At 38.1% G+C, this 24,592-nt stretch overlaps 1 protein-coding gene across 1 annotated transcript in view; it reads right to left on the bottom strand.

Moving 5' to 3' along the window:
* Positions 1-2,373: 2,373 nt before the first annotated feature.
* Positions 2,374-24,592, bottom strand: part of LOC121313195 (purine nucleoside phosphorylase-like) — a 35,591-nt gene continuing 13,372 nt past the window's right edge. Inside the window, exons 4-6 of the mRNA XM_041245499.1 lie at positions 6,201-6,376; positions 5,241-5,431; positions 2,374-4,026 (exon numbers count right to left, since the gene is read on the bottom strand). Coding sequence (XP_041101433.1) covers positions 3,803-4,026; positions 5,241-5,431; positions 6,201-6,376 — 591 coding nt within the window. The 3' untranslated portion in view covers positions 2,374-3,802. The remainder of the gene's footprint in view (positions 4,027-5,240; positions 5,432-6,200; positions 6,377-24,592) is intronic.

Here is a 24,592-nt window from a genome sequence, read left to right on the forward strand (position 1 = left end):
CATTACTAATGCAGTGAGTATTACAGTAATCTGAAAAGAAAAAAAATTGGTAATGAACTGCCTGAGAGAATTCTGTCAGATCAGGAAGCACATATTGCATGGTGCATGCAGAGTGTTATGCTTGCCAAGCCCTAAATTAAATAGTGTAAATTGATGTATTCATTTAACCAGAAAGACAAGCTACGGAAGCAGGAAGAGAGAGGAAAATGACTTGAACAGATGGAGGACAGTACAGTAGTTGCCAGTGTTGCTATCGTACTAAGAAACCATGGATTGTGGCACTGGAGTAGAAAAGGATAAAGCATTTTCTAACATCCATCAAATATTACATTGTTTTAAAGTATTGTTTTCCATGCACAAAGTAAGGTTAGCCAGGAATTGTATTTTATAACTGATCCCACTGTTATTTACTGAGGGTTTCTCTGTCTCTACGTCGTTATTTCTAATGCCTTAAACCCCTACTCCCTTAACCAGCAAAATAAACAAATACATTAGGGAATTTAACCAATTGAAGATGAGATTCGCTTTCAGCTCAATGAAAAAAGATTTACAGATCAGCTGGAAACTACAGTGACTGGAGCAGCTGAACCACCTTAATCGCTTAGCTGATGTATTGTAAGTGAGCAGACGTGTTACTATAATACATGAAGTGCACGTACGCAATTACTTCTATTAACATAGCGCATTCAAATCAGACATCAATCAAAACCAACAGTGCTCGATTTAAAATACAAATATTTTCAATGAAATTATGAAAAAACCTAAAAGCATGCAATGTCTGAACTGTTCCAGCGAAAATATTTTCTTCATTGAAAAAAGCTGTAATAAAGGGAAGTTTACTAGTATTGTTATGCTGTGAACTAACTTTATTCTTAAATGTTGCATTATGAGATCTTATTAATATTTTACTAACGGTTTCTAATTAGTATTAATAAGAGATATTGATCTGTATACCAGTTCAACTTTTACTCCCCTCACAGTCTTGAAATATACATTAGTGTGGATTAATTTGCTGCACTTTGTTGTGATCTCGTATTTCATTCAAGATGGGAGTAAGGTATTGATTATATTTATAATTTAGTTTATAAGAGCATTGCTATAAAGTTGCACTTAGCTTTAAGTAGCTCACAAATAAAAGGGAAGTAATACAATGTGTGTGTGTGTGTGTGTGTGTGTGTGTGATTAGATAATAGGGGAATAAATTAGTAGCAGGGGCACAGGTAGTGGTTCATTACTCTAGTTGTGTGAACACAATATTATTACCCTCAAAGACATGTCTTCAGAAAAAACTATTATTACACATGTCATTCAACTGCTTATCCAGTCAGCCATCTAGTGTTTACTTCAAAAACCAGCATATGTGATATGAAAACACAAACAGCCTACTCATTCCAATTTTTAAATGTTCCATTATGTATAATTTAAATGCATTCTAAAGAATTGCATTCATTTCAATGAGCTTTATGTTGTGCTTTAATACATGACAGGCAATAATACTTGAAACCCAGTGGCTTGTAATACCATACAGTCTATTCACAATGCCATGTATTGCTATATCATTTAGAAAGGCTTCATGGTTTCTTTTCGTGCAGTAGTGTGTAATAAACATTACGATTCGTTGAAATTGTTGTTTACTGTCCCTTTCTTGCAGTAGTATATAAGTTTACAGGTGAAATTAAGAAAAAAATGAACAAATAAAATTATATGGTTTACAAATGATAGTAGGAAATGGTCAATTATAAAATGATTAATATTTACCTTTTACATGTTTTACGAACAGATATACTGAACTCTCAAGGTAAAATTAAAACTACACATGTTTCAGCTATGGACCAATGTACAGACACCAGATAGGACCTTTCTGTGTTTTGTTTTGCTCTTTGTTTTGTGATCATTTTTGTCAGCTATATTTTTGTATTCATTTTTTTGTATGATGTTTGTACACATAGCTTATGATTTGTGCAAAATATGATTTGTGATAGTGGTTTTCTAAATGTATTAGCAATGTTTTGATACTGTATAACAGTTTCACTTTCTTGTAACATAGACCTATTTTGAGTAATTCTTTAGTATATTATTGTTTTCTATTGTTCATCAATGGCTGAAAATTTGGAACACCTGTTCATTTTGACTAATTAAGCTAATAATGGTGAAATTAATTAACAGAGCTCTGTTGAAATGAAAAACAGAAGACGCTGTAGCTCTCCAGGATCAGGGTTGAAGACTCCTGGGTTACATCATATTGCTATGTCACGAAGTCACTTTGCTATGTCACTAGAATTTATATTGTTTACCCATGTTATTGTTTTTAGTACCTTAGAAGAATTTAGTTTAAAATATATATTAAAAAATATATTCAGTCAGGACAGGGTATGTGATTTATTTGTGTTTAATTAGATTTGGAGCTTGATCTTGACTTTCAGAGGCACTGTGTGCTGCCTCAAAATATTAGTTGACAGCTTACATTTGAGGAAGCCCTGAGCAAGGCTGGAAATGAGGTGGAGTTTGGGGAAGTGGAGGGAAACTCAAAACACAGCACAGACAAAGAGAGGTATGCTTATGTTGATTCAATGTGGGAGTTCCCTCCTTCATCCAATGTCAGCTTGACTTCTGGTGATGGTTGCAATATACCATTCAGTGGTAGTACAGTGGTGAAATAGAGGGTAGGAGTAAAGGACACTGTGAAGGGGGATTATAAGGGTTGTGGAAATAAGGGCTTACAACAATAATGTTGTTATTAATGATTAATGATGCTTTAGTTACAGAAAAAAAAAATATATATGGTGGGTTTTATTTGTCTTTATAAATCAAACAAGTAACTAACATTCCACATGTGCATATTTAGTCAATCAATAAGGTAGCGAGCAATCTAAATGTGCAAAACTAGTCAACCAGTTAACAGGTTGTCCAAAGGACATATCCAATATCATTTTTTAACTACAGTACCTCATGCTTGAATTCCAGCACATGCAGAATTGGGCTTGATGTATAAATACTGCTTTTCTGTTATATACTGTATTTATGCATTTACAGTGTGAGTCAACAATTTACTGCAGGGCATTTGGACCCATAACCCCCACACATGAAACCTATTTTAGTAAGATAGCAAAAAAAAAACACAATTGGCAAGAGCTATTCATTTAATTGTAGCTAACAAAATATTTCCCCAAATCTTACTCATTTTGCACTAACATTTGGCAGTGCAGTCTTGAAAGTAAACGTGTGTTTTTATTTTAAACGAGACATCTGGTACTGCATACACCAGGTTAAAGCTGGTACTACATACACCAGGTTAAAGCTGGTACTGCATACGCCAGGTAAAAGAAAGTTCCAAGTTGCTTGCCTTGCCACCCAGGCCTGCTACTTCTTTGTTCATTTCATGTCAGTGAAGCAGTGGGAATAATTTCATTTTCCAGGTGAAATTACTGAGGATGTGCAAGACAATCAAATAGCATGGCTTTCAAATAGAGATTTCTTTAACTTTGACCAGTACCAGATACTGTATCATATTCTAAAATGAAAATACAAATTTGCACATTTGAAACTCATACAATGAGTGGATGTTCATGGCAGAGAACATTTAAGGAACTATTCTGTTAGCTGTGATTAAGTGTTTGGGGAAAGCCTTTGATGGACTCCCTCGTATAGACCAATTATGACAATATTAAGAGCTTCATGCAACAACTTATATAGGAGTCTTCCCCTATCAGGTTTTACTGGTCTAGCGATGATTTGCAGATCTTTGCTGCAGTGAATTGTAGCCACTACATATTTAAGAGAATTTCTTTCAAGCCCTATGGTTTTAGTTGCTGTTTATACCAGCAACCTGATTGCATTTGGCTATTAGGGTGTTGAGCAGATTCTGCAACATTTCAGCCCTCATCTTGCACATCTCAAGGACTTCCTCGTGGTTGACCTTCTCTTCCCTGCTGTAGTCCAGAGATATTTTGTTGGTGATGAGTGAAAGTCCAAACACACGTAAACCACAGTGTTTCGCTACAGTGACTTCTGGAATAGTGCTCATCCCTTGAATAGATAAGGAGAGGTGGTTTCTTAATTAAAAGACAATTAACATTATGAAGAAAAAACACTGTTGGACTCCCGCTGAATCCTTAATAAACCATCCATTTTAACTAAAGCTATTCAAATGCCTCAGCGTTAATATCTAATGAAGATGTGTTTCTGATTGTAGATTGCATTTGTGTGATTAAAATGATAGGTTTTTCAAATGTAAACAGTTTACTTGCAAACTCTATGCAAACACTTTCAAAAATATTGAAAACTGAAATTTGAAACTGTTAACATCAATACATATGTACAAATCAGAGTTTATTGATATACTAATAAAGAAAAAACATTGGGTTTTTCAGGTGAAATAAGGTGGGTAACAGTTTTTTACACATGGTTTATTTACTTCTGATAGATGTCCTTCCCATGAGTACACTGGGGTTCTTTATTGATTGATTTTGCTCAGAAGCTCTCTTCTGTGGGTAATTCTGGCAATACTGGATCAAGACTGCCATCATTCACTATTTACAGAATTAAAAACTAATGAAAGCTTTAACGAAAGATTTTATCTGGGTAAGCTTTGATATGGACATCATCAAACATCTTGAACATCAAGATGGAAAACAATCCATCCAGATCATATATGTTTTAATAGCCTGGGTCAGCCAGTTTCTGGAAGTGGGGAAAGGGAGGGTCATCCCCTTCTTCTCTTGTAATTTCTGACCACTTCCTTACATTTTGTAGTAATTGGCACATAAGTAAGCTGTGACAAAGTACATTTTCAGTTGCAGGGCACAAAGTAACCCTACATTTTTCATGGCCCTGAAGAATGTTTAAAGCTACACATAAACCAATGTTATCATGCTAAAGATTTATAGTAGCACTACAAAACAGCACAACAATAGTATGGTTAATCTGACCTGGTTTTAATTTATTTTTTTCATAAAACCTAGAAGCCATCATGCAGCTTTCTGCACAATGCATTTTATTGTGGCAATCACACACATTTTCTCTACAATCACAGTTAACAAGAAGTATTTACCAAATATATAGTGAGATTCCCTACCTAAATTAGTTAGTAAATAATTGCCAGCCAGTGTAAGAAATCACCATGGCATCACCTCCAAAGGTTGCCATGGGAACCATGACTTTCTGAAGCATGTTACTCTACTGTAATGAACTCCAAAGACATCCCTGCCTGGAAAGCTCTAGAATGGGACACATGGACTTACCCACAGAGTCACTTCCAAGGATGTGCAGCATGCGGGCCTCAGCTATGGTCTCAAAGTTTGGTCCACTGACCATGCAGTACACGCCTTCTCGAACAAAGTCAGAATAGCCAAGTTGTGCACTGATGTCAAGTGCAAGCTTCCGCAGGTCTTTATTGTAAGCATCAGACATGCAAGGGAAACGGATTCCAAACCTTTAATGACATTATAGTAATTGATGTTGTTAGGAACACACATTTAAAAGCTGTTCAAAAAACTATTTGAGGCAATGAGTCTCCTTTCACAAAGGATGTGCTAGTATTGAGTATGTTGGTAACACTTTATATTAAGGTGTGGCTTACCAATGTTTTATAAATACATAACAGATATTAATAACTATTTTATAGAGTGTTAATAAAGCACTGTATATGGTTTGTAACTATGCAATATCCATAGACAGAATTACGTTTAAACATCCCAAATTAGAAAAGGTGGCTAAAAACTGTCTCCTTTATAAAACTGTAATTCTGTCTATGTGTATCGCATGGTTATAAACCATCTACAGTATTTTATTAACATTATGTAACATAGTTATTAAGCACCTATTATATATTTATAAAGGGGTCAAGAAGAGCTACTTCCTTGTAGTGACCCCTGGGCAGCGTCTCTGACGGCAAAAAGCTCTTCAAATCGAACTTACCATGCAAGGCTTAAGCAAAGCAATGTTGGGCTTGGTTAGTACTTGGATGGGAGACCACCAGGGAATACTGAGTGCTGTAGGCTGCATGTTAAGTTCACATGAATATATAAAATGTTTAAAAAATATTAATATGCAGCACCTTAATATAAAATGCTACCAGGGTGTGTATGTGTGTGTGTGTTATATAAGCATGGCAAATATATAGTACACTATTATATAAAAATCAGTTTTTTGACAGTGCTACAGTGTTTAAAAATATGAGCAGCTATGTTAATCGAACCTACCTTTCATCATTGGGACCACATAGTGGGTGCTGGCCAGCAAAGCCAGGCAGGTTGATGTGGTCTTTAATGATCATGATGTCTCCTGCTTTGAAGTCCTCACACAGGCCCCCAGAAGCATTTGTAACAATTATAGTCTCTACCCCCAACAGCTTAAATATTCTCACTGGGAAAGTCACCTAGAAGAAAAAAGGCAACATCAAAATACCTCTAGAAAGAAAATGCTATTCAGTATCTATAATGCATAGTCATATTCTTATTAAAGCAGCACTGAGGGCAACTCCAATACTGTAAGTGGAACATGAATGTAACAAATTCAATTTCAGTCTACCAAGATAAACATGTATGTGTAGTAACACTGCAATAAAACAAATTGTAATTCTATGTTTATTGACTTTTAGTTGCTAGGATACAGTGAAAAACACATCATTCTATTTTTAATCCTTTAGAGACTCCTAGTGAAGAAAGTAAATGAAAAATATGTTGTGTATAAAAAAAATAATTACTATATGTATAAACATGACTGGCTTTGTTCAATGTACATACCATTTGTCCTTGAGAACATAGTGACTATCGGAAGACTAATTAGCTTTAGAGTAGCCAGACAGGGAACTAGTCACCATCCTGCCACGTGCAGAGCTGTAATTGGTAATCACGTCTTAATGCCAAAGCCCTTTCATGGCGCTTTACCTTGACCTTCCTCTGAATAGAAGAATGGTACCATTAATATCTATTACAAAAAACAGGGTGAGGGGAAAGGAAAGGAAGCTTGTTTCCCTGGTGGATGATACAATATCAGTGGCTCCTTCGCAGTGGAAATCTTGGAATGGATACATAGTACAGTGCATGTTTAACAGGGGCACGGAAGTGAAAGAAGTGTTTTGATGGTTCACCGCTAAGTAAAAAATAATGATAGTGGGCACTAGTCACAAAACTAAGGACTATATTTTTTTTTTTTTAAATGTGATTTGCATTATTGTTTTAGGCTAAACAACATATTGGAACATAAGAATAAACTAATACACCCGCTCTAAAACATTTGAAAAATGTCTCATGAGCTACACACTTTAATGAATCAAAATGGGCTTTAAAAAGTGTCTTTTACAAAACATTCCTTCAAACAGTACTTTTAGGGTAAAAGTATTTTTTTATGGTTTATGAGTTACTAACAAACTAATAAAAATATCACATGATATCACTTGTAAAAACAGCAAAGTCAGTGCTTTATAAAAGCTAGCAAAATAATGTAATACAGAATTACTAAAGTATTATTATTAAAAGTGTGTAACTGTGCATTTTGCGGCCTGTCTAGTGCCTGAGTAATGAACTTGAATAAAGCTCCTTAGAGTGTGATTTCTTATCCTTTCAGTGCGGTGTTGCAAAACTGCTGCAATGGGGTACATCTGCCTTTCATAAAGCTACTGTGGTACGTGCTTCTACTGCCACAAATGAACAACAGTAGGTATGGTAAACGGTGATAGTAAAACTGAGACAGACAAGACAAAGCTTCAGTGTGAGTAGGTTTATACAAAAAGAAAAATCTGCATATAACACATGTGCTTCCTATACATTTTACAAATATTAACAGCACAGGTAAAATAGTAGAAAGGAGTCATTTGAGGGTCATTGTACTGTAAATTAATTTACCCCTGCAATAATCCGCATTACGTGACATGATTAAAAAGAATAAATGCAAAACAGAGCTACTCCAACTGCATTATTGCTACTGAAATCCTGAAAGTTTCAATTATGGGGAGCTGGTGAGCTGACACAGAATTGTCAACACTAGCAATGCTGTTTACAGCTACTTTCTATTCTTAAATTCTATATACTGACAGTAGCCGACCCAATCCAAATCAGAAACTCGTCACTTCCAGGATATGAACCAGCCAACTTCCCACTGTGCGGCTCACCCTGCACCCCACACAAGAGTCATTATTGGATGGGGACCTCAGTTTAAAAAAAAAAAAAATCATTATTACCTAAAATCTGCTGCCATCCATGAAACAGCCTGTTGACTGTTGGTCCTTTCACACCCAGCACATGGCATCAAAGCGCCAGCGCCCAGCACGTTTTCATGTTGTCAAGATGCCTTCACTCCAAAGGCATCAAATCACCATAAGGATCTACTGTTAATGAATGCAACATTCCACACAAAGTACAGAATGATGTTTTCTTTCAGCACTAAGTAGCTGAAATAATAATTCATAATAACTTTAAAATTAAATATACATGGGAATATTCCATGTATATTTAGTAGGGCTATATGGATACTCTGATTTTCTGAGTAATTACCTTTAAGAAATTACCTGACAGATATTAAGTAAATGGAATAAAAACGGGTTCATTGCTTAAGAAACAATGGAGACCCTTGGTTTCCCTTTATTGAGTATCAATCAGTAACAAGCTGACAGTGGTATTTAATGTAGAACTTGTCGTAATCAAACCAGCTAAAACAAGTTTATATTTTACAAATTATTATTTGTCTTAACCTTTATTTTATCCTTTTGACATGCATATATTTTTTCACTTTCCTTAGTTTCCTTAGAAATACATTATCTCTGCAGTGAATTATAGGATTAGTGCTGGACAAACTGTTGTCACTGATTAAACTCGACAAAGAAATTCATATCCCACTTTCCACAGGATTAGCTCCAGTTTAAGGAAAGGTCACGTTTATGTGATGATTTACTTGCATTTGCTATTTTTACAGCATATTTTCATTGTCAATTTATGGCCTCTGTACAGCAGTAAACATGTCAGCACCCCAGAAGAGAGGAATAGTTGCTTTCAGTTGGCTTTTAAAACATGCAATGCAGAAGTTAATTGCTATTGATTGGTAAAGGTCAGGGAAGAGCAGCCTTTCATGTTTTGAAATCAATACGAGAAACAGGTGTGTTTTGATGTATTTAATACCTGCCGATAAATACTTCTTAAAGGCAATTACTTGAAAAATATGAGTACTAATGTACAGTATGCAATAAATGAATGTACTGGACCCTGGTGTGAAAGGACCTCAAACCTGTTTACTTGTAAATTATTCTACGTGCCGCAGATTTGTCAAGTAACCTAAACACATAATGATGTCAAATTATAAACAGGCTAAATGAATGTTGGGTGAATGTATAAATCTAAAAACAAACACATTATTGAGCCGATAACAAACCTACTGCTCAATGCACAGTATTGTATTATAATGCTCAGATTTTAGAGAGTTGCCATGGCAGATTCAAGATTAAAAGACATTCATCTTTACAGTGGCTCTTTCTTCTTCAAGCCAATTGCAGAAAACACATGCCGCACTAGCTTTTCAGACCTAGATATGATCCTTGAGAAATACTAATGAAATCCTTGGCCACACAAGATTAAACATTAGAGCAGATGAATCAGATTTGCTGTCAGGCTTAGTGACCTGGCCATTGCCTAATCAAGAATTACTAGATCTATAGCATCTGACAAATGGAAAGGCTTCTCCATCCAAAGTATATTAAAGGCCTGAAAAGAAACTAAATATGAAAGGTAATAGTTTTGTCTTTGAGTATATTAAAGTCTGGCCACATTAACACTTACACATAATTATGAGAAAGTTCAGCAGAAATAGAGAATGTGTTTTTATATGAAATTAAGAAATGTATTAACTTTAGATATAATGAGCAAAACACAACACAAGGCAGAAAAACAAGACAACAAAACAAGACACAGCCAACAAATCAAAACATTACAAGACAGGTACTGCGACATGAAATGAAATGTGAAACAGTATTTGCTCTTAATTCACACAAGCTGTAAAGCCCTTGAACTCAGACAGATAGTCAATCTTGTCTGGTACATAAAGTGTCAACTAATGACAACATATGTCGTTGCTTCTTTCTTCCCAAAGTGTCTGTAACCTTTCTGGTTTTCAGTACCTTGATATCAGTGAAGCAACCTGTCTGTCAGTATTGCTGGTCATTCCCAAAATAGCATTTTTGATTGCCATGAGAAAAGGAAACAGGTGGCCCATTAATACCAATGTGTTAAACAGTATAATTATGCAGAGACAAGGATGACTTGTGGTGACGTCAGACCTGGAAGAGAGTCACCGCTCCGTCAGGTATGAAGCGCTGCTTTGCATATTTGTTGTAAATAAATGCTTTGTTCAAACAGAAATTAAAACAAAATGGCACAGTATCCAAAACAAACAGACAATAAATTTGAACAAGTAACATGCTGGTTTATAGCCAGCACGAGTAGCACTTGTTTTCATTCTTACTTTTTAGAGATCTCTCTCTTACATTCCTCCTCTGAACAACCAACCCCAGTTAGCAAAAGCTGCTGGTTTTTATATTGCAGTCGAGGGATTAACTGGCCATCAATTACCTAGTTTATCCCTCGACTACCTTCTGAGCAGGTTTTCTCATCTGTGTGACCGACAGCCAATTTGTCAATCTTGTTCTCTGCCGACCACACATTCTCACGAGATGTAGTCTGGCAAAGATTGTAAAGCAAACGTTGTCTTCTCTGCCAAACTACTTTAAATTATAACAATAAAACACACATAAAGCAGTACATTTAAATAATAGTATGACAAACCAAATACAAAATAAACAAAATACACACAGGGGAGGGGTGTACCCCGTCACAGCACTCTAAAAGTTTGCTTTCTTGGGAGCTGGAGCCATTCATACATCTTCAGTGCAGTGACAGAGGAATGGTTTTGGTGGATGGAAATTGTAAGTTAAAAGGTGTGCCTTGAAAATAATAGGTAAGAGGCCTAAGCCTTCAACTACAAATAGGCTCTTTTAAATAAGTAGGAAAATGATGGGACTAGAGTACACACAACTGTGAGTTGTTAGACTCACAGTTGTCACTGTGGGCTTTGTACACTTGCTGTATTCACTAACCAGTGGCAGCCAACCTAGTGCGTGGAAAAAGTACCGCGTTCGAGTCATTTAAATATAATGAATAATGTTAATGTATGGAAATATATACAACTTACGTCACAAAATACCGCATGGGAGGTATTTGATATGCAAACCACATTCACTTAAGGGCGCTAACTTTGCTAGGTGCCTCAGCGTGAGATAAAAGTACCGCTTATTGAAAACAGGTGGTGTCACAGAACCAGCAGAAGAGCTGCACAGGAGAGCAAGAAGATGAGTCAGGGAGAGAGTATTTCGGAGCAGGCAGACGTTACTTGGGCTGTGTGAGGAGATGGTAATAACTAGATACAAACTGCACAGATCATACTTAGCCTTATATGTAGGGGCACCGGAAAATTCACGATATCACGTGCTTCACAGAAATCATGTATTTGACTGCCTGTCATGAAAAATATGCATTTTATTTTCTTTACAGTATCTTACATTAGTCTTCACCTTCCCAGTTCATTTAATAATTTTATCAAGTTTAACATATTTTTAATAATCAGAAGCATTATCACTCTGTTAATGTACAAATGGTGCGTGACGTGAAAATGAGATTCTCAATGTGATCATCAGCTATCCCGGTTCGGCACATGATGTGTATATTCTCAGACAGTTTGGGCTCTGTGACGATTTGGATGAGGGTGTATATGGACCTGGTTGGCTTCTTGGGAAGTAATTTAGGCTATAATATGTATTTTATATCTCAATGATAGTAAGCATGGGCAATTTGCTAACATTGGTAATGCTTTTCATAGGTGATGCTGGTTACGGGATCAGACCTTGGCTACTTACATCGTTGTTGGACCCCTAAATGCAGCCAGAGATTCGGTACAATACAACACACGTGGCTACACACTCTGTTATTGAGTGCATATTTGGAGTGTTGAAAAGTTGCTTTAGCTAGCTCCAGTGGTGTGCTACAAGTGTGCAAAATAATTGTTGCATGTTGCATTCTGCATAACATAGCTGTCAACAATGCACTAGCAGGGGATAGTGACGATGCCAATATTGATGCTGACCCCCCTGCAGAGGACATCAAGGAGAAACAGAACATGACCAGTGGGAGAGTAATGAGATAACATGTCATCCACACTTATTTTCAATGCAAGTACATATTTAACTTGAATGTAAGACAGACAAACAAACAGAGAACACTTTCATGCGCTCAAGAATCCCCACCATATATTCTTTGTAATGCACATGCTAATGTTGAAGTATTTTGTATCACAAACACAAATGGCAGAGTATTTTGTAATTTCTAATATTTTATATTGGAGAATACAATGTTTTGAAAGTAATTTGTATTTTGACATATTATTCTGCGTATTGTACCCCCAGCGAGTTGGTAAATACAATTAAACGTTAACAAAAAAGGTTCCCCGAACACCTTTTGGAATGTAAAATGTTTAAATTGACGGAACTAGTGATGTGCTTAGATAACATTTGATTAACATAAACCAGAGGTATATGAAGTTGAACCAACAAATGTTTATTTGCAGAGTTAAACATACAGAATTACTTTCTCTTTAACCATATCACAGGACGATGTGAGTGTTTAGGGCAAGACATTCCCCGCCCACTTCCCCTTATCCTACGGAGACACATTGAAGACAGAGCTGGTGGCAATGCTGCGCAGGTGCTTGGATTACCTGGCGTTGTACTGTGGTCATTAGCGCAATTGGGGGAACATGTCAACACCACGTTGGAAGCTGGCAGTGAGTGTAGAGACACTCAACACCAGCAAGTGATTGCCGTCCCCCACCTCTTCCAGTGCTGTAGCATGCGATTCAATGCAACACTCTGGCTCTGCATTGCTGCGGTGTGTTCTGACAAGTATGTTTTTATGTCAGGAAGGGTGGACTGAAGCAACTCATACTGTCTTCTCTGAAGAGCATATATGGCTCCGTTGCACTCCGCTGCACCCTTGGCTCCTGGACCGGGATTGTGTGGTTATCATGAGGTTGCCACCCGGTGTCACTCCCACAGCTGGCACACCTTCTCCTTCCCGACAGGCCCTAGCACTGAGGTCACCCTATTCTCAGATGGCACATATTCTGCACTGGACTGGTAGGTGACGTAATCACATACAAAGACATAAGCCCGATATATGCTCCTTGCAAAAGAGCCGGCTCTTTTGCACAGCGGTATCGGCGCTATGCTTCAGTGCGAATGGTCCCGGGTTCGCGCCCGCCCTCCGCTTCTGTGTGGATTGCCTCACCCTGTGTGAGGGTCTTTGCCTGCAGGAACCAAGATAGCTACATTGGTGTCAGAAGTGGACACAGGTACGCACTCGTCGGACTGTAGCCTGGTGAGCAAGTCCAGGGCGGACTTGAGGCTTGCAGGGGAGAGTGTAGCGTACATGGGGGAAGGCAGCAGCAGGGCTGGTAGATCACGTAATCACATACAAAGACATAAGCCCGATATACACTCCTTGTGAAGGAGCCGGCTCTTTTGTACAGAGGTATCGGCGCTATGCTTTCGTGCGAGAGGTCCCAGGTTCACGCCCGCCCTCCGCCTGTCTGTGGATTGCCTTGTCCTGTGTGAGGCGCCTTCCTGTGTTAACCGAGATTGCTACAATAATATAGCAGGCCAATGTTCAGATTGAAGTAGGCTACAATATTTTCATTAAAAAGTTGTCATTGTTTGTTGAAATGAATCATCTTTCATATTTTGTTGTGTACTACTAATTTAATCAAACCAAGTAGTGTAAGAAGTTGCTTGTATTGTAAGTGATGTTTTTCAAATCACGTAAGCTTATTTGTGTATAAAAAATACGACAATAGAGTTACAGGATTATTTTTTTTAACTGGACGTCGGTTTTACTGATTTCTAACCAATTTTTGTCTATTATTCAATATTTTCCCGGTACTATTTTCTAGGAAATACACAATATTTAGCTTAAAATGCTGTTTTATTTTGACTCCAACATTGCAATAAGCAGTTTTACACTGTATCCTAGGATACAGCAAACATTTAGATGTCAGAGGATCAAATAACATTCAAACGTGGTTCTCTGTCACTTCACAAACACACTATCACCTGATTATGTTGGCCAATCAAAGTCTGATTATTGTGGCAAGTGCAGGGCGTAGTAACTACTAGCTTGATCAAAAACTAAATTTAAATACTTACGCAAAAATACAATAGTTTTAGTGGATGAATAATGGAGAGAAAACGTAAATCAGAATTAAGAAAACATGTTATGTCTTGTGGGTCTGGAAATAAGAGAGCCCAGACAAGGAGAACCGTACAAAATCTAAGTCGTTCATTAAGCCAGTTGCACACAGAACCTCAAGAACCCCCGAGCACACACGCGCCTTCCTTTTTATAGTTCAGCTAACAAGCGGCCTAACAAGTGTTAGCTGTCACGCAGCCTTACACGTGTTGAAATACAGTGTAACTATTTTGTGTGTTCTGTACACGTGAACACGCTCTGCACCTGTAGTAATATATAACAAAACAAATGTTTTAAAGTATACAAAAAGCAAAAATAGCAAAAGAGGCTCAGATGAGGCAGAGGATGCATAGCGCTGCAATACTGCTGCATTGAGGTACATGTTCACGCAGACAATAAAATAACATACTGAAAAATAAGCGACACATGAAACTAAAACAAGAAAGTGAACTGAGAGACAAGCAATCCATTCATCCTGCTTTTACATGTGCTTTAATAAAAAGAAAGTGCAGAATGACTGTGTTAATGAGTTTGTCAGAGCGCTGTGCTTTGCTGGTCAGCCACTGTTTATTGCAGAGAGCTTTGTATTGGCAACTTTGTGTGAAGGAACTGTCTGTAGTAAAACACTGCCTAACACCGACAATCTTAATCGTAAATATCTGACAGAAAATGGTGATGCTTTAGTTATCAATTTTCTTTTTTTTTTTTTTATAATTTCAAGGCGAATAAACCTGGCTTGTTTTGTGCTGATGTCTTCACAAAGTACCAGCTAGCTTGGGAAAATATGGCTTCAACTTGCACAGATTATGATCATCATACATACCAGGGACATTGTTAATCAGAAATCAGAACCGCTACTCATCATATTCTGGATGTAAAGTGTTTTTTTGTTGTTTTTTTCTGAGATTTTTTTCCCCTGATTTTCACATATGTTTCAATTTAAAACTAGTTTTTTTTTTAAACTTATTTTATCCCTAGTTTAATATGTGTAAAATTAACTTTTTAAAGATAAAAACTGAAAATGCGGAACACTACTTATACTGTTTAATGACATAAGATGCGAGTCATAGGTGGGAGGTTTAAAATGGTTGTTTAGATATTGTTGATTTATTAGCTTGCAGTGTATGATTAACATAAAAATTGCAGACAGTTGACAAATAAAAAAAAAAGCTAAATTAATTTCAACAGAAGATCAAGGTCAAAGCTACGAAAAAGGGGCGTTGCATGAAGATGGTGGGATTCTGTTTTGCTCAATTTGTAATGTGTCTTTGGATTGTCTAAGAAGGTACTTTGACAAGCATCTTGACAGTGCAGTACACAAAAACATGAACATCAAACTTGAAGTTCATGCTAAACAATTATCGAACAAGCAGGTCACAATCATTGGACTGTTTAAAAAGAGCACAGAAAGTGAATAAACACGTTATGTCAACATGCCTGAATTAATGGAAGCCGTTAATAGAGAAAACATGAAACAGGTGGAAAATCCGACAGAACAGGTGTTCTGAATATCGATGTTTTTTGAAATGACAGTTTGAGGAATCACTCACGATCTAAGAAAAAATGTAAATACTAAATTTGGTAAACTTTTCTAAAAAAAATTCTAAGCAACAACACTTTGGTGAAAAGAGGCCAGTGTTTGTAAACCTCATGCACAATTCAGCGTGTTGTGACAACTTGCAAACTAATCATTTAGCTCGCTTTATTTGTGCATATAATTATCTTAGTGAATAGAGCTACTGCTGGAGGCATGAAGCGCTATTTTATAGTATTTACAATTCATGGTTTTTGGTTCAATTGCTCTCTCTAACTGTAGCAGGGAGAGATCTGAGCTGACTCTGCTGGCATGTTCACGGGCTGCAGGAAGAGGGCGGCAGTCGCCCAACAACCGCCTGTGAGTCATGGCAGTGACACGGGGAGGTGGGAAAGTGGGTGTGTGGACTTTCCCCGTCTCTGAATGGCTGGGAGGCTAGTCTTGGGTGATTGTTGGTCCTATAAAATAACGCTCTGCTGTTTCCTCAGGTCTGCCCTTATAGACTTGCTGAGAGTGCGGAAACGCTGGTCACGGACCGAGAACCAGCCGGGAGAGAAAAAGACACGAAAGTGTCACAGTGAGACAGTGAGAGCGGGGAACCCTTGGGCAGACCCCTTAAAAATATAACAGAGCAGGCTAGGCAACCGACAGTGTAGGACGGAGATCCGGGTCGCACGGGCAGCGGCGACCGGGATATTGCTGCAGAGTGCAGCACCTTTTATTTGTAGTTTTGCTATTGTGTTATTTTGTCCCTTGTTATTTTTGCCTTCTGTTTTCATTGTTATTTCTTTGAGCACCTGCAAGGCGCCGGTATTGTGTACCATCGCTTGATATGCCCGTGGTTCTGTTTACCATCGTTGGTAAATCAGACCACGGACCCACAGCGCCATCTGCAGGATAAACTGAAAAACAGCACCCCGAAAATAAAACTGGGCACCTGTGCGGTGTTGCCAAATCCACCTGTCTGTCTCCTGTGTCAGTGAATTACCCACCACCCTTCCACACATGGTGTCAGAAGTGGAATTCATTGGCACTGCCCCAAGCAGTGCAGCTACAGAAGGAGCAGACTAGCAATGGATGGTACCCAGTTTGTCGCAATGATGGACCTCCTGCGACAGACGCTCACAACGGCGGTGCAGGGGGCGGCCAGACCCGCAGCTCCAGACCACTCCCTACAGAGACCCACCAAGATGACGGCCGAGGATTGACCTGACGCCTACTTGGAGGTGTTCGAGGCCATGGCGATCTCGGCCGGGTGGCCCCATGCCCAGTGGGCTAGCTGTTTGTTACCCCAACTCACCGGGGAGGCTCAAGCAGCTGCGAGGACACTGTCCCCGGAGCACATGCTGGATTACCCCCTGCTAAAGGCAGCCATCCTGAATCATGTGGAGGCCACCCCGGAGGGCTACCGTAAGAGATTCCGGGAGGAGCCGTTTGAGGCGGGGGAGCACCCCCGAGCTATTGCCCACCGGCTAAAGGATTACGCCATGGGCTGGCTGAACCTGGACGCGGTCACCAAAGCTAGGTTGGTGGAGCTGACCGTGGTGGAGCGGTTTCTGGAGTGTCTGACCCCGGGTCCACGGCTATGGGTCCAGCGACAGGCACCAGATACTCTGGATCAGGCGGTCGAACTAGCTGAGCAGTACCAGGCAGCAGAGCCAACGCCTGTGAAACTGCCGGGGAGGAGTGCGGCTCCCGGATCGTCCCCTCCACCGGCCCCGGAGAGGGCGAAGGGACTGGGGGGAAGGGGTAGTCTAGGATTTGGTCGGGGGGTGTCGGTGGGAGCTCCCAGCCCGGGAACTGAGGCAGGGTGGGGATACCCACGGGCTGCTGCAGTGTCGGACTGGGGTCTCGCGCAGACGCCTTATCGGCGAGCCCCTTTTATGGCTCCAGTGTTTCCCCCTCTTTTCAAAACTTTGGGGAGAGAAACTAACCCACCGAGGTGTTGGACGTGCAGGGAGGCGGGCCAACTCGCCCGAGACTGTCCCGTGGAGTGTGACCTCAGCCGACCAGGTAGGCAAGTTCAATTACCTCAGTCACTTCAGCACAAGGGTTTTGTTATTCCTGTGACAGTGGATGGTACAAGAGAGCCTAATCTCACCGGGGTATAAACGTATATTGGGACGGGTGCATATTAAATGTATTCATGGGGATGTCCCCTCCTATCCCAAGATCAATGTGTGTATGACTATTGGCCAGCAGGTGACGCAGGTGCAGGTAGGATTATGTCCTCGATTGCCGGAACCAGTAGTTCTGGGATGGGACTGTGAGCAGTTTAAAGATTGGTTGGCTGCCCTGACAGCCCAGTCCTCTTTATTGGCGAAGAAAGAGGAAGTAATTGGAGAGATTTTTCCCTTTCGCGATCCAGAGTGCTTTTGCCATAGATTTAAACCCGTTACCAGTTGACAAGCCATTAGAAACATTTTAAAGTTAAAATGTACAGTACTGTATTACTGCTGATATTGCATTTAATAAAGAAAAAGCAAGTGCTAGCCGACGGTACTCATCGTACGTTAACAGCACCATACCATATTGTGGTGCCATAGTCGTTTAGATGTTTTTTCATTTACCATTACTGTAGTTTTCAGTGCTACAAACTGTAGGTTTGCTGATTTTGTCTTAATGTATTTTTCACTGCTTTAAATATCATTTAAATACAGTACAGTACAGTATACCTCCCCCCCCCAGTACGGTAACTTACATTGCAATATAAACTGGATGCAGTTTATAACAAATGTTATGTTATTTAGAAATTATATTTTTATACTACACATATGTGCTTTTAGTGATTATTTCTGGTATAATAGTGCTGGAGATTTTTTTTTCTTTTTTTCTGGTTCAGCAGCGTAATATCTTGTGGAGGTTTGATAAAAAAAAAAAAAGCGTCACTCTCATTCTGTCAGGTGAACCTGTGAAGGAAGGGGTTAGATAAACAAGTGCTGCTGGATTTGATCTTTTGCTGTTCTGAAGTATGAAGTACACAAATAGTAATACAGTAATATATTGGAAGCTTCTGCTTCTTCTCACGATTACCACATCTTCTGATGTTAGCAGGTCATTCAAGCAAAACTTCTATCACACTCATATTGTTTTCATACGTTGTTGTTGAAATGAGTCTACTGTGTATTTTATTGCCAAGTAAATTCCTAAACTTGTAAAATGGTACACATGGTAAAGCCTAAACTATAGTTAACTCATAAAGATAATATATTCTAATCCGCTTCATACTTAACAACTTGATAGTGAAAGAAAAAGCTAATGTTCCATGTAATAGATTATTTCTGTATTGCAAAAGTTTCCCATAAAGTCACTTATCCTTGTTGACTAGCTTTCAGGACCTAAAGTCTCTACTGCTGTGCAGAACTGGCCCCTTTATGGCTTTGACTCTCATCGCAAGCAAAGAGTAAGCCTTGGATAATAACCATATTTAGGTTTACAGCCTTGCAAGTGAAGGTGTTATTAGCTATTTTTTAAAAATAAATAGATATAGAAGGAACTGAAGAAACAAAGCCTTGAAAGACATGTAGTGTATATAAACTCTTTTCCACTGTACACCCGAGCAGTGGAGGGACCACACCAAGCCAGTCGGGTGTAGCTTAGGGGGAGCCTGGTTGTTTTTCCACGCAGAACCCAAGCCATGCAGCTGACGTCACACGCAATGAATGTGTGGAGTCGCATGTAGATGATACTTTATTAAGAGGCGCAGTATTTGAGTTTTGAATGGTGGATCCAGATTATGGTTGTGTTTTTCTTCATTTTTATTCTTCATATGTTACTGAATACAACTGAAATGCAACAACGGGCTGATTATTCAAAAAGGAGAATGCTTATTTGAGAGGGAGCAGTAATTTGGATCTGTTGAACAAGATTCTTGGACTTAGACGCCGCAGCTTAATGCTAAAAATCATGAACCCGGCCTCTGGACCGACTCAGCTACTAGCTAGTTTCAGATGTTTTGTTAGGCCAGAGTTTCATGATTTAATTCTCGCTCGGCTCGAAAAATAGCCAGTGGAAAATCACCTGTACATTCAGGGCCTGGGGCCACTGACAAATGAGGGCCTGCAACACGAAGTATGGCTCAAAGATTATGTTTTGCTTTCTGATAAAGTGCTTTAGAGTAAGCTCCATCTGAACCCTCTGTCTTTATATACTTACACACATATCTATTAAAATAAGTGCAGACCGACCCTGTTTGACAGCCTTAGAAGTAAGATATATGCTCTGTATAGTTAAGCTAATGTACCAATTGGTATACTTTTAGAAAACTATCCCATCCCTCTAACAGAAAGATGGAAAATAGTTAACCTAAATATTTATGTAGACATAAGTCGAAGAAGTTGGGCTCCAAGGTGGAGTTTGACAATTCTGTACAAGAAGGTATTGTGAAGATTACCTGACCTGTACAGCAGTACACATCAATGCTACTTGTCATGAGATGTTTAGAAACAAGAGACCTTACATTTCTTATTTCCTCTGCTTTGACATCACTTTGTAAATTTAATAACATTTGTAATGACTGAAGTGTACATTCTAACTACATCATTTTATTTAGATGTCTAAAAAGACTAAAATGAATACACAGACACGTGCATTTAATATGGGAAATAAAATGTCTTTTAAGCTCAAACACGTAATAGTCAAAGTAGTTAATAGACCTGCACTTGCTTTAGTGTTCAACCCGCAAACAGGCTTGAATTTTACAATTAAAACCTTGATACCGTTTGCAAACAGGTTCATTCAGGCTCATTGATAGTCTATGGGATTCCAGCTCAAGTTAAAAAAAACAGGCACTTACACCCCACTTTTCCACTGCAACATTTTAAACTATGTAGGGTTGGATCATTTTAGGAATTATTTCCAGCACCTTTGACTCAATGCTGATTACTTTTCTCACTGTATACCTCATCCAATTGAGCAGTATGACTTCTTGTTGCAATACCACAAACTGTTTCTTCCCCATTACATTGCTCAGGCAAACAGAGGTGAATATAAAATAGACTACTTGAATAAAAATATATTTATTGACCCACCATATAAGTCACTTACTGTTTGCTAAAATGCTACAGGAATAATGTTTGACACGTGTCACCACATAATGAATGTTAGCAGCTATAGAACAGTGTGTTATAGGAGCTAGTTTCAAAATGGTAGGCAAGATATTACTCTGTATTAAAAAAAAAAAAAGTTGCTTTAAGTAAGTTTTGCAATTTTTTTTGGATTTTTTTTAAATGTAATTATTACTACTGTATTTTTTTAATGTAAAGTTACTAAGCATGTTGAGGTGGGAGTCAGATTTGTCAAGTTACAAATATTACTGCACATGTGTTGGTAAAACAAGTCTTATCTAGCTTACAAATTCTTACACCTACTAAAACCTACTGCCAAACCTTTCTGTCCACATTATCTGACGGTCAGTCATCTTATTTATGTATATATTATTTAAAATGTTTAAACTTTTTTCAGTTTTTTTATTAAGTTTCATTGCTTTGCTTATTTTTTAATGCAGACAACATGACACAGGAAAAAAAAAACGTCACAAAACGTTCATAGTTTCCGGCTTGATATTGAGATACAAGCTCCACACAAGCCTTTTTTAGGTACAGTGCTAAACGCTTGAGAACTTTATTTGTGCTCCAAAGGGCTCAAGGCTGTTAAGATTCCAGACAAATCTGTTCGCTGCAGCTCTTGCAGTTAAGATTCATCTCGACTTGTGGTTGTTCTACAGTGAAAAAGTACAGACAATCATGGTCATCCATGGCCTGACAGACCATAGAAAAGGAAAAAAGGATATTGCTTAAAGAAATCCTAAATAACCACTTGTCTGGAGAAACCTAGAGACGCAAATCATCTTCAATTCTAAAGCTCAAAGTTCAAGGACAATTTTAATATGGTCTAATTTCAACAAACCTGGAGCAGAGGGGTCTTTGTGAGCTGCATGACTCAAGCAGATCACACTGGCCTGTCATTCAGATGCCTGTTATTTGCACAGACCACCACTGTCATTAATGAATGGCTTGCTCCAGTATTTATACCATTCTTAACTCCTGTACCCTTCACTGTGGTGCTTCAATAGTATTATTGAATTGCAAGTGATCAGACAGAACACTGGAAGTGTTAAAAAAAAAAAAAAAACTAAACAAAAAAACAAATACTACTGCTAGTTTCACTAGGTACTTCTTAAAAATACTGGAATTAGCTCAATATTTTCCCTTTGCAATTATACTTGATACAAAATGAGGCAGCCAGGGAGCTCCCGATGAGTGAGGCCAAATTACATTTTTATTTGACTTCATGGCTGTAGTGTAATTTCAATCTACAAAATGAAGGTAATTATTACCATCAATGCAACATCCCACAGGACTCAGATTTAAGAGCTAATGGACGTAAACAGAAAGAAAATAAAGTGTGAAACATAAATCAGTTTTCAGATCAGCCTTAGCTAAGACAATACAGCCAGTGCTCATTACAACTGCTTTATATAGACATGTGCATTTAAGAAATAAACACATGGGCAACTGTGACAAGGATGGCTTGTGGGAAACATAACACCAGGAAGACACAGACACTACACTGTGAAGCGTGGTTGCGCATGTTTATTAAAAAAAAGGGTGAAACAAAACACTTTTCAAAACAAAAGGGCACAATGGCCAAAACAAACAGACAATAAAACAAACAGACAATAAAGCAAACACGCAAGTATCGGGCTGGTCTAAAGCCAGCACGAGTAGCAATTGTTATTTGTATCACTTTAACTTACTTTCCTCCTCTGAACAAACCCCAACCCAGACTGAGGGGTACCTGCCTCTTTTATACAGCCATGCCTGGGCTCGCTTGCTTGTTAATCATTCAGTATGCACGTCAAGTGATTTGGCAGGGAAGGCATTTAACCCTTCCCTGCCAACCTAAAACAACAGTCAAAATAAACCTACATTTAAATAACAACAGTACAACACAAATACAAACAGAATACCCCACCATAGCAATACATGTACAATTACATATATACACCCCCTGACCAGGGGTGGCCAAACTTCCTGACCTTAGGAGCTGAATACCAACATTTCCATATGGCTGAGAGCCAAAGACACACATTGTAAAACTTGAAATATTTGTGAGCAAGACATTTTAAATACTAGCATTGTTTTAAAAATGTTTGCAATTCTCTAACATTATAACTCTGTGCAGTAGTTGTTATCCCTTGATGTCAGCAAAATACACAATAACAAGGGGAAACTTTGCAGAGCATTGCAGTTTCTGTGTAATTTTTATTGTACTGTAGAGCTACGGTGTATTAAACTATAAATGCAACACACTGGTGTTTTTCCATTGTTTCTGTTTATACTGCATGCATTACGCACTTTAAATAAAATATATTCAGTTATTATGAAGCAAAATACATTAACTGACCTGATTTCACTAAAAACACCACATAAAAACACACATTTTTGTAAGGATTGTTTTTGACAAGCTCTTCCCTTGAAGATCTGAATGCTGGATTTATTTTGAAAGGGATTACAGTACCTGCTCATGACGAGATGTAAGATATGTAAATTTAATATTAATTTTATACCTGCAATATATCATTTAAACATGCATTCTGTAGTCTAGCGCCAACACTCCAATTTTATAAAAAGATTAATTCATCTGAATAAGGACTTTTGGCACAAGTCATATTCCATTCCATACAAAACTCACTTGCGTTGTTAAATGAGCTCCTTTACTGAACACTGAAAGGAGCATCTGCTGGCTGCTCAGGCGTGCTTCTAAAGAGGCCAGTTTGTTTCTCATTGTCTGATCCAGGAGGATATTCAGATGAAAATGTGTTGTGCTTTGATTCATAATAATGTTGCTCGCCTTGAACATGCAGGCCAGTGGTGGCTGTTGGCCAAAATTTTTGGGTGTTCATACCTCAGATGCAGGTGAGGGGGTTGGGTACAGGGGGCCAGCTTCAGTGGTAGAAGCTCTGTCCAGTGAATCTGTTTCTTGTTGGAAGTGGATACAAAAAGTTTCCTCAGCAATGTCTTATCGTGGATAATTTTTTGATTACTTTATCATTAGTCAGGAATGTCAGCCATCATGTCTTTTTCAATTGACAACACAGCTAAAGCATTTCATCTTTTGGTTTAGTTTAGGTTCGTTTAATTGTTCATTTCTTACATTAAAAAAATAATAATATAAAAGTGAGATCTTGAAATAAGACAAATACTGTAAATTAAACACACCAAATGGAATTGTAATGTGTTTTTATTCAAAATTAAGTTATCCCTGAATCTAAATCAATCCCAAGTTATAAAAGAACAGGAAAAAATAAGACCTTAAATGGAAGTCACAATTAAGGCCAAAGGAAAAAAAATGAAGTAGATTATAATTTTTTATAACGAGCAGATAATTTATATAGACCTATTAAAAGACTGATCAGCTACAAACAAATAATAAAAACACCTAGAATAAATATATCTGGATAATGGACTAGTCAATTAATCTTATTTTCGACTAACCGATCGTTGGCTATGCTATATATATATATATTATAATATATATATATATATATATATATATATACTATATATATATATATATATATATATATATATAATAAATAATACAAATATACTGTACGGTATATTTAATAACTGATCACCCCAAACAGGCAGTAGTGGTCAGTAAATTAACAAAAAAAAAAAAGAAAATTTGCCAAACACAGCAAGATATTACTGAGCTTAAGTAACTTAAAGCATTGTTGAAAAACAGCAGCCTCTGGATAAAAAAAGTGACAGAT

Source organism: Polyodon spathula, chromosome 3, assembly GCF_017654505.1.
Source record: "Polyodon spathula isolate WHYD16114869_AA chromosome 3, ASM1765450v1, whole genome shotgun sequence".
Taxonomy (NCBI): Eukaryota; Metazoa; Chordata; class Actinopteri; order Acipenseriformes; family Polyodontidae; genus Polyodon; species Polyodon spathula.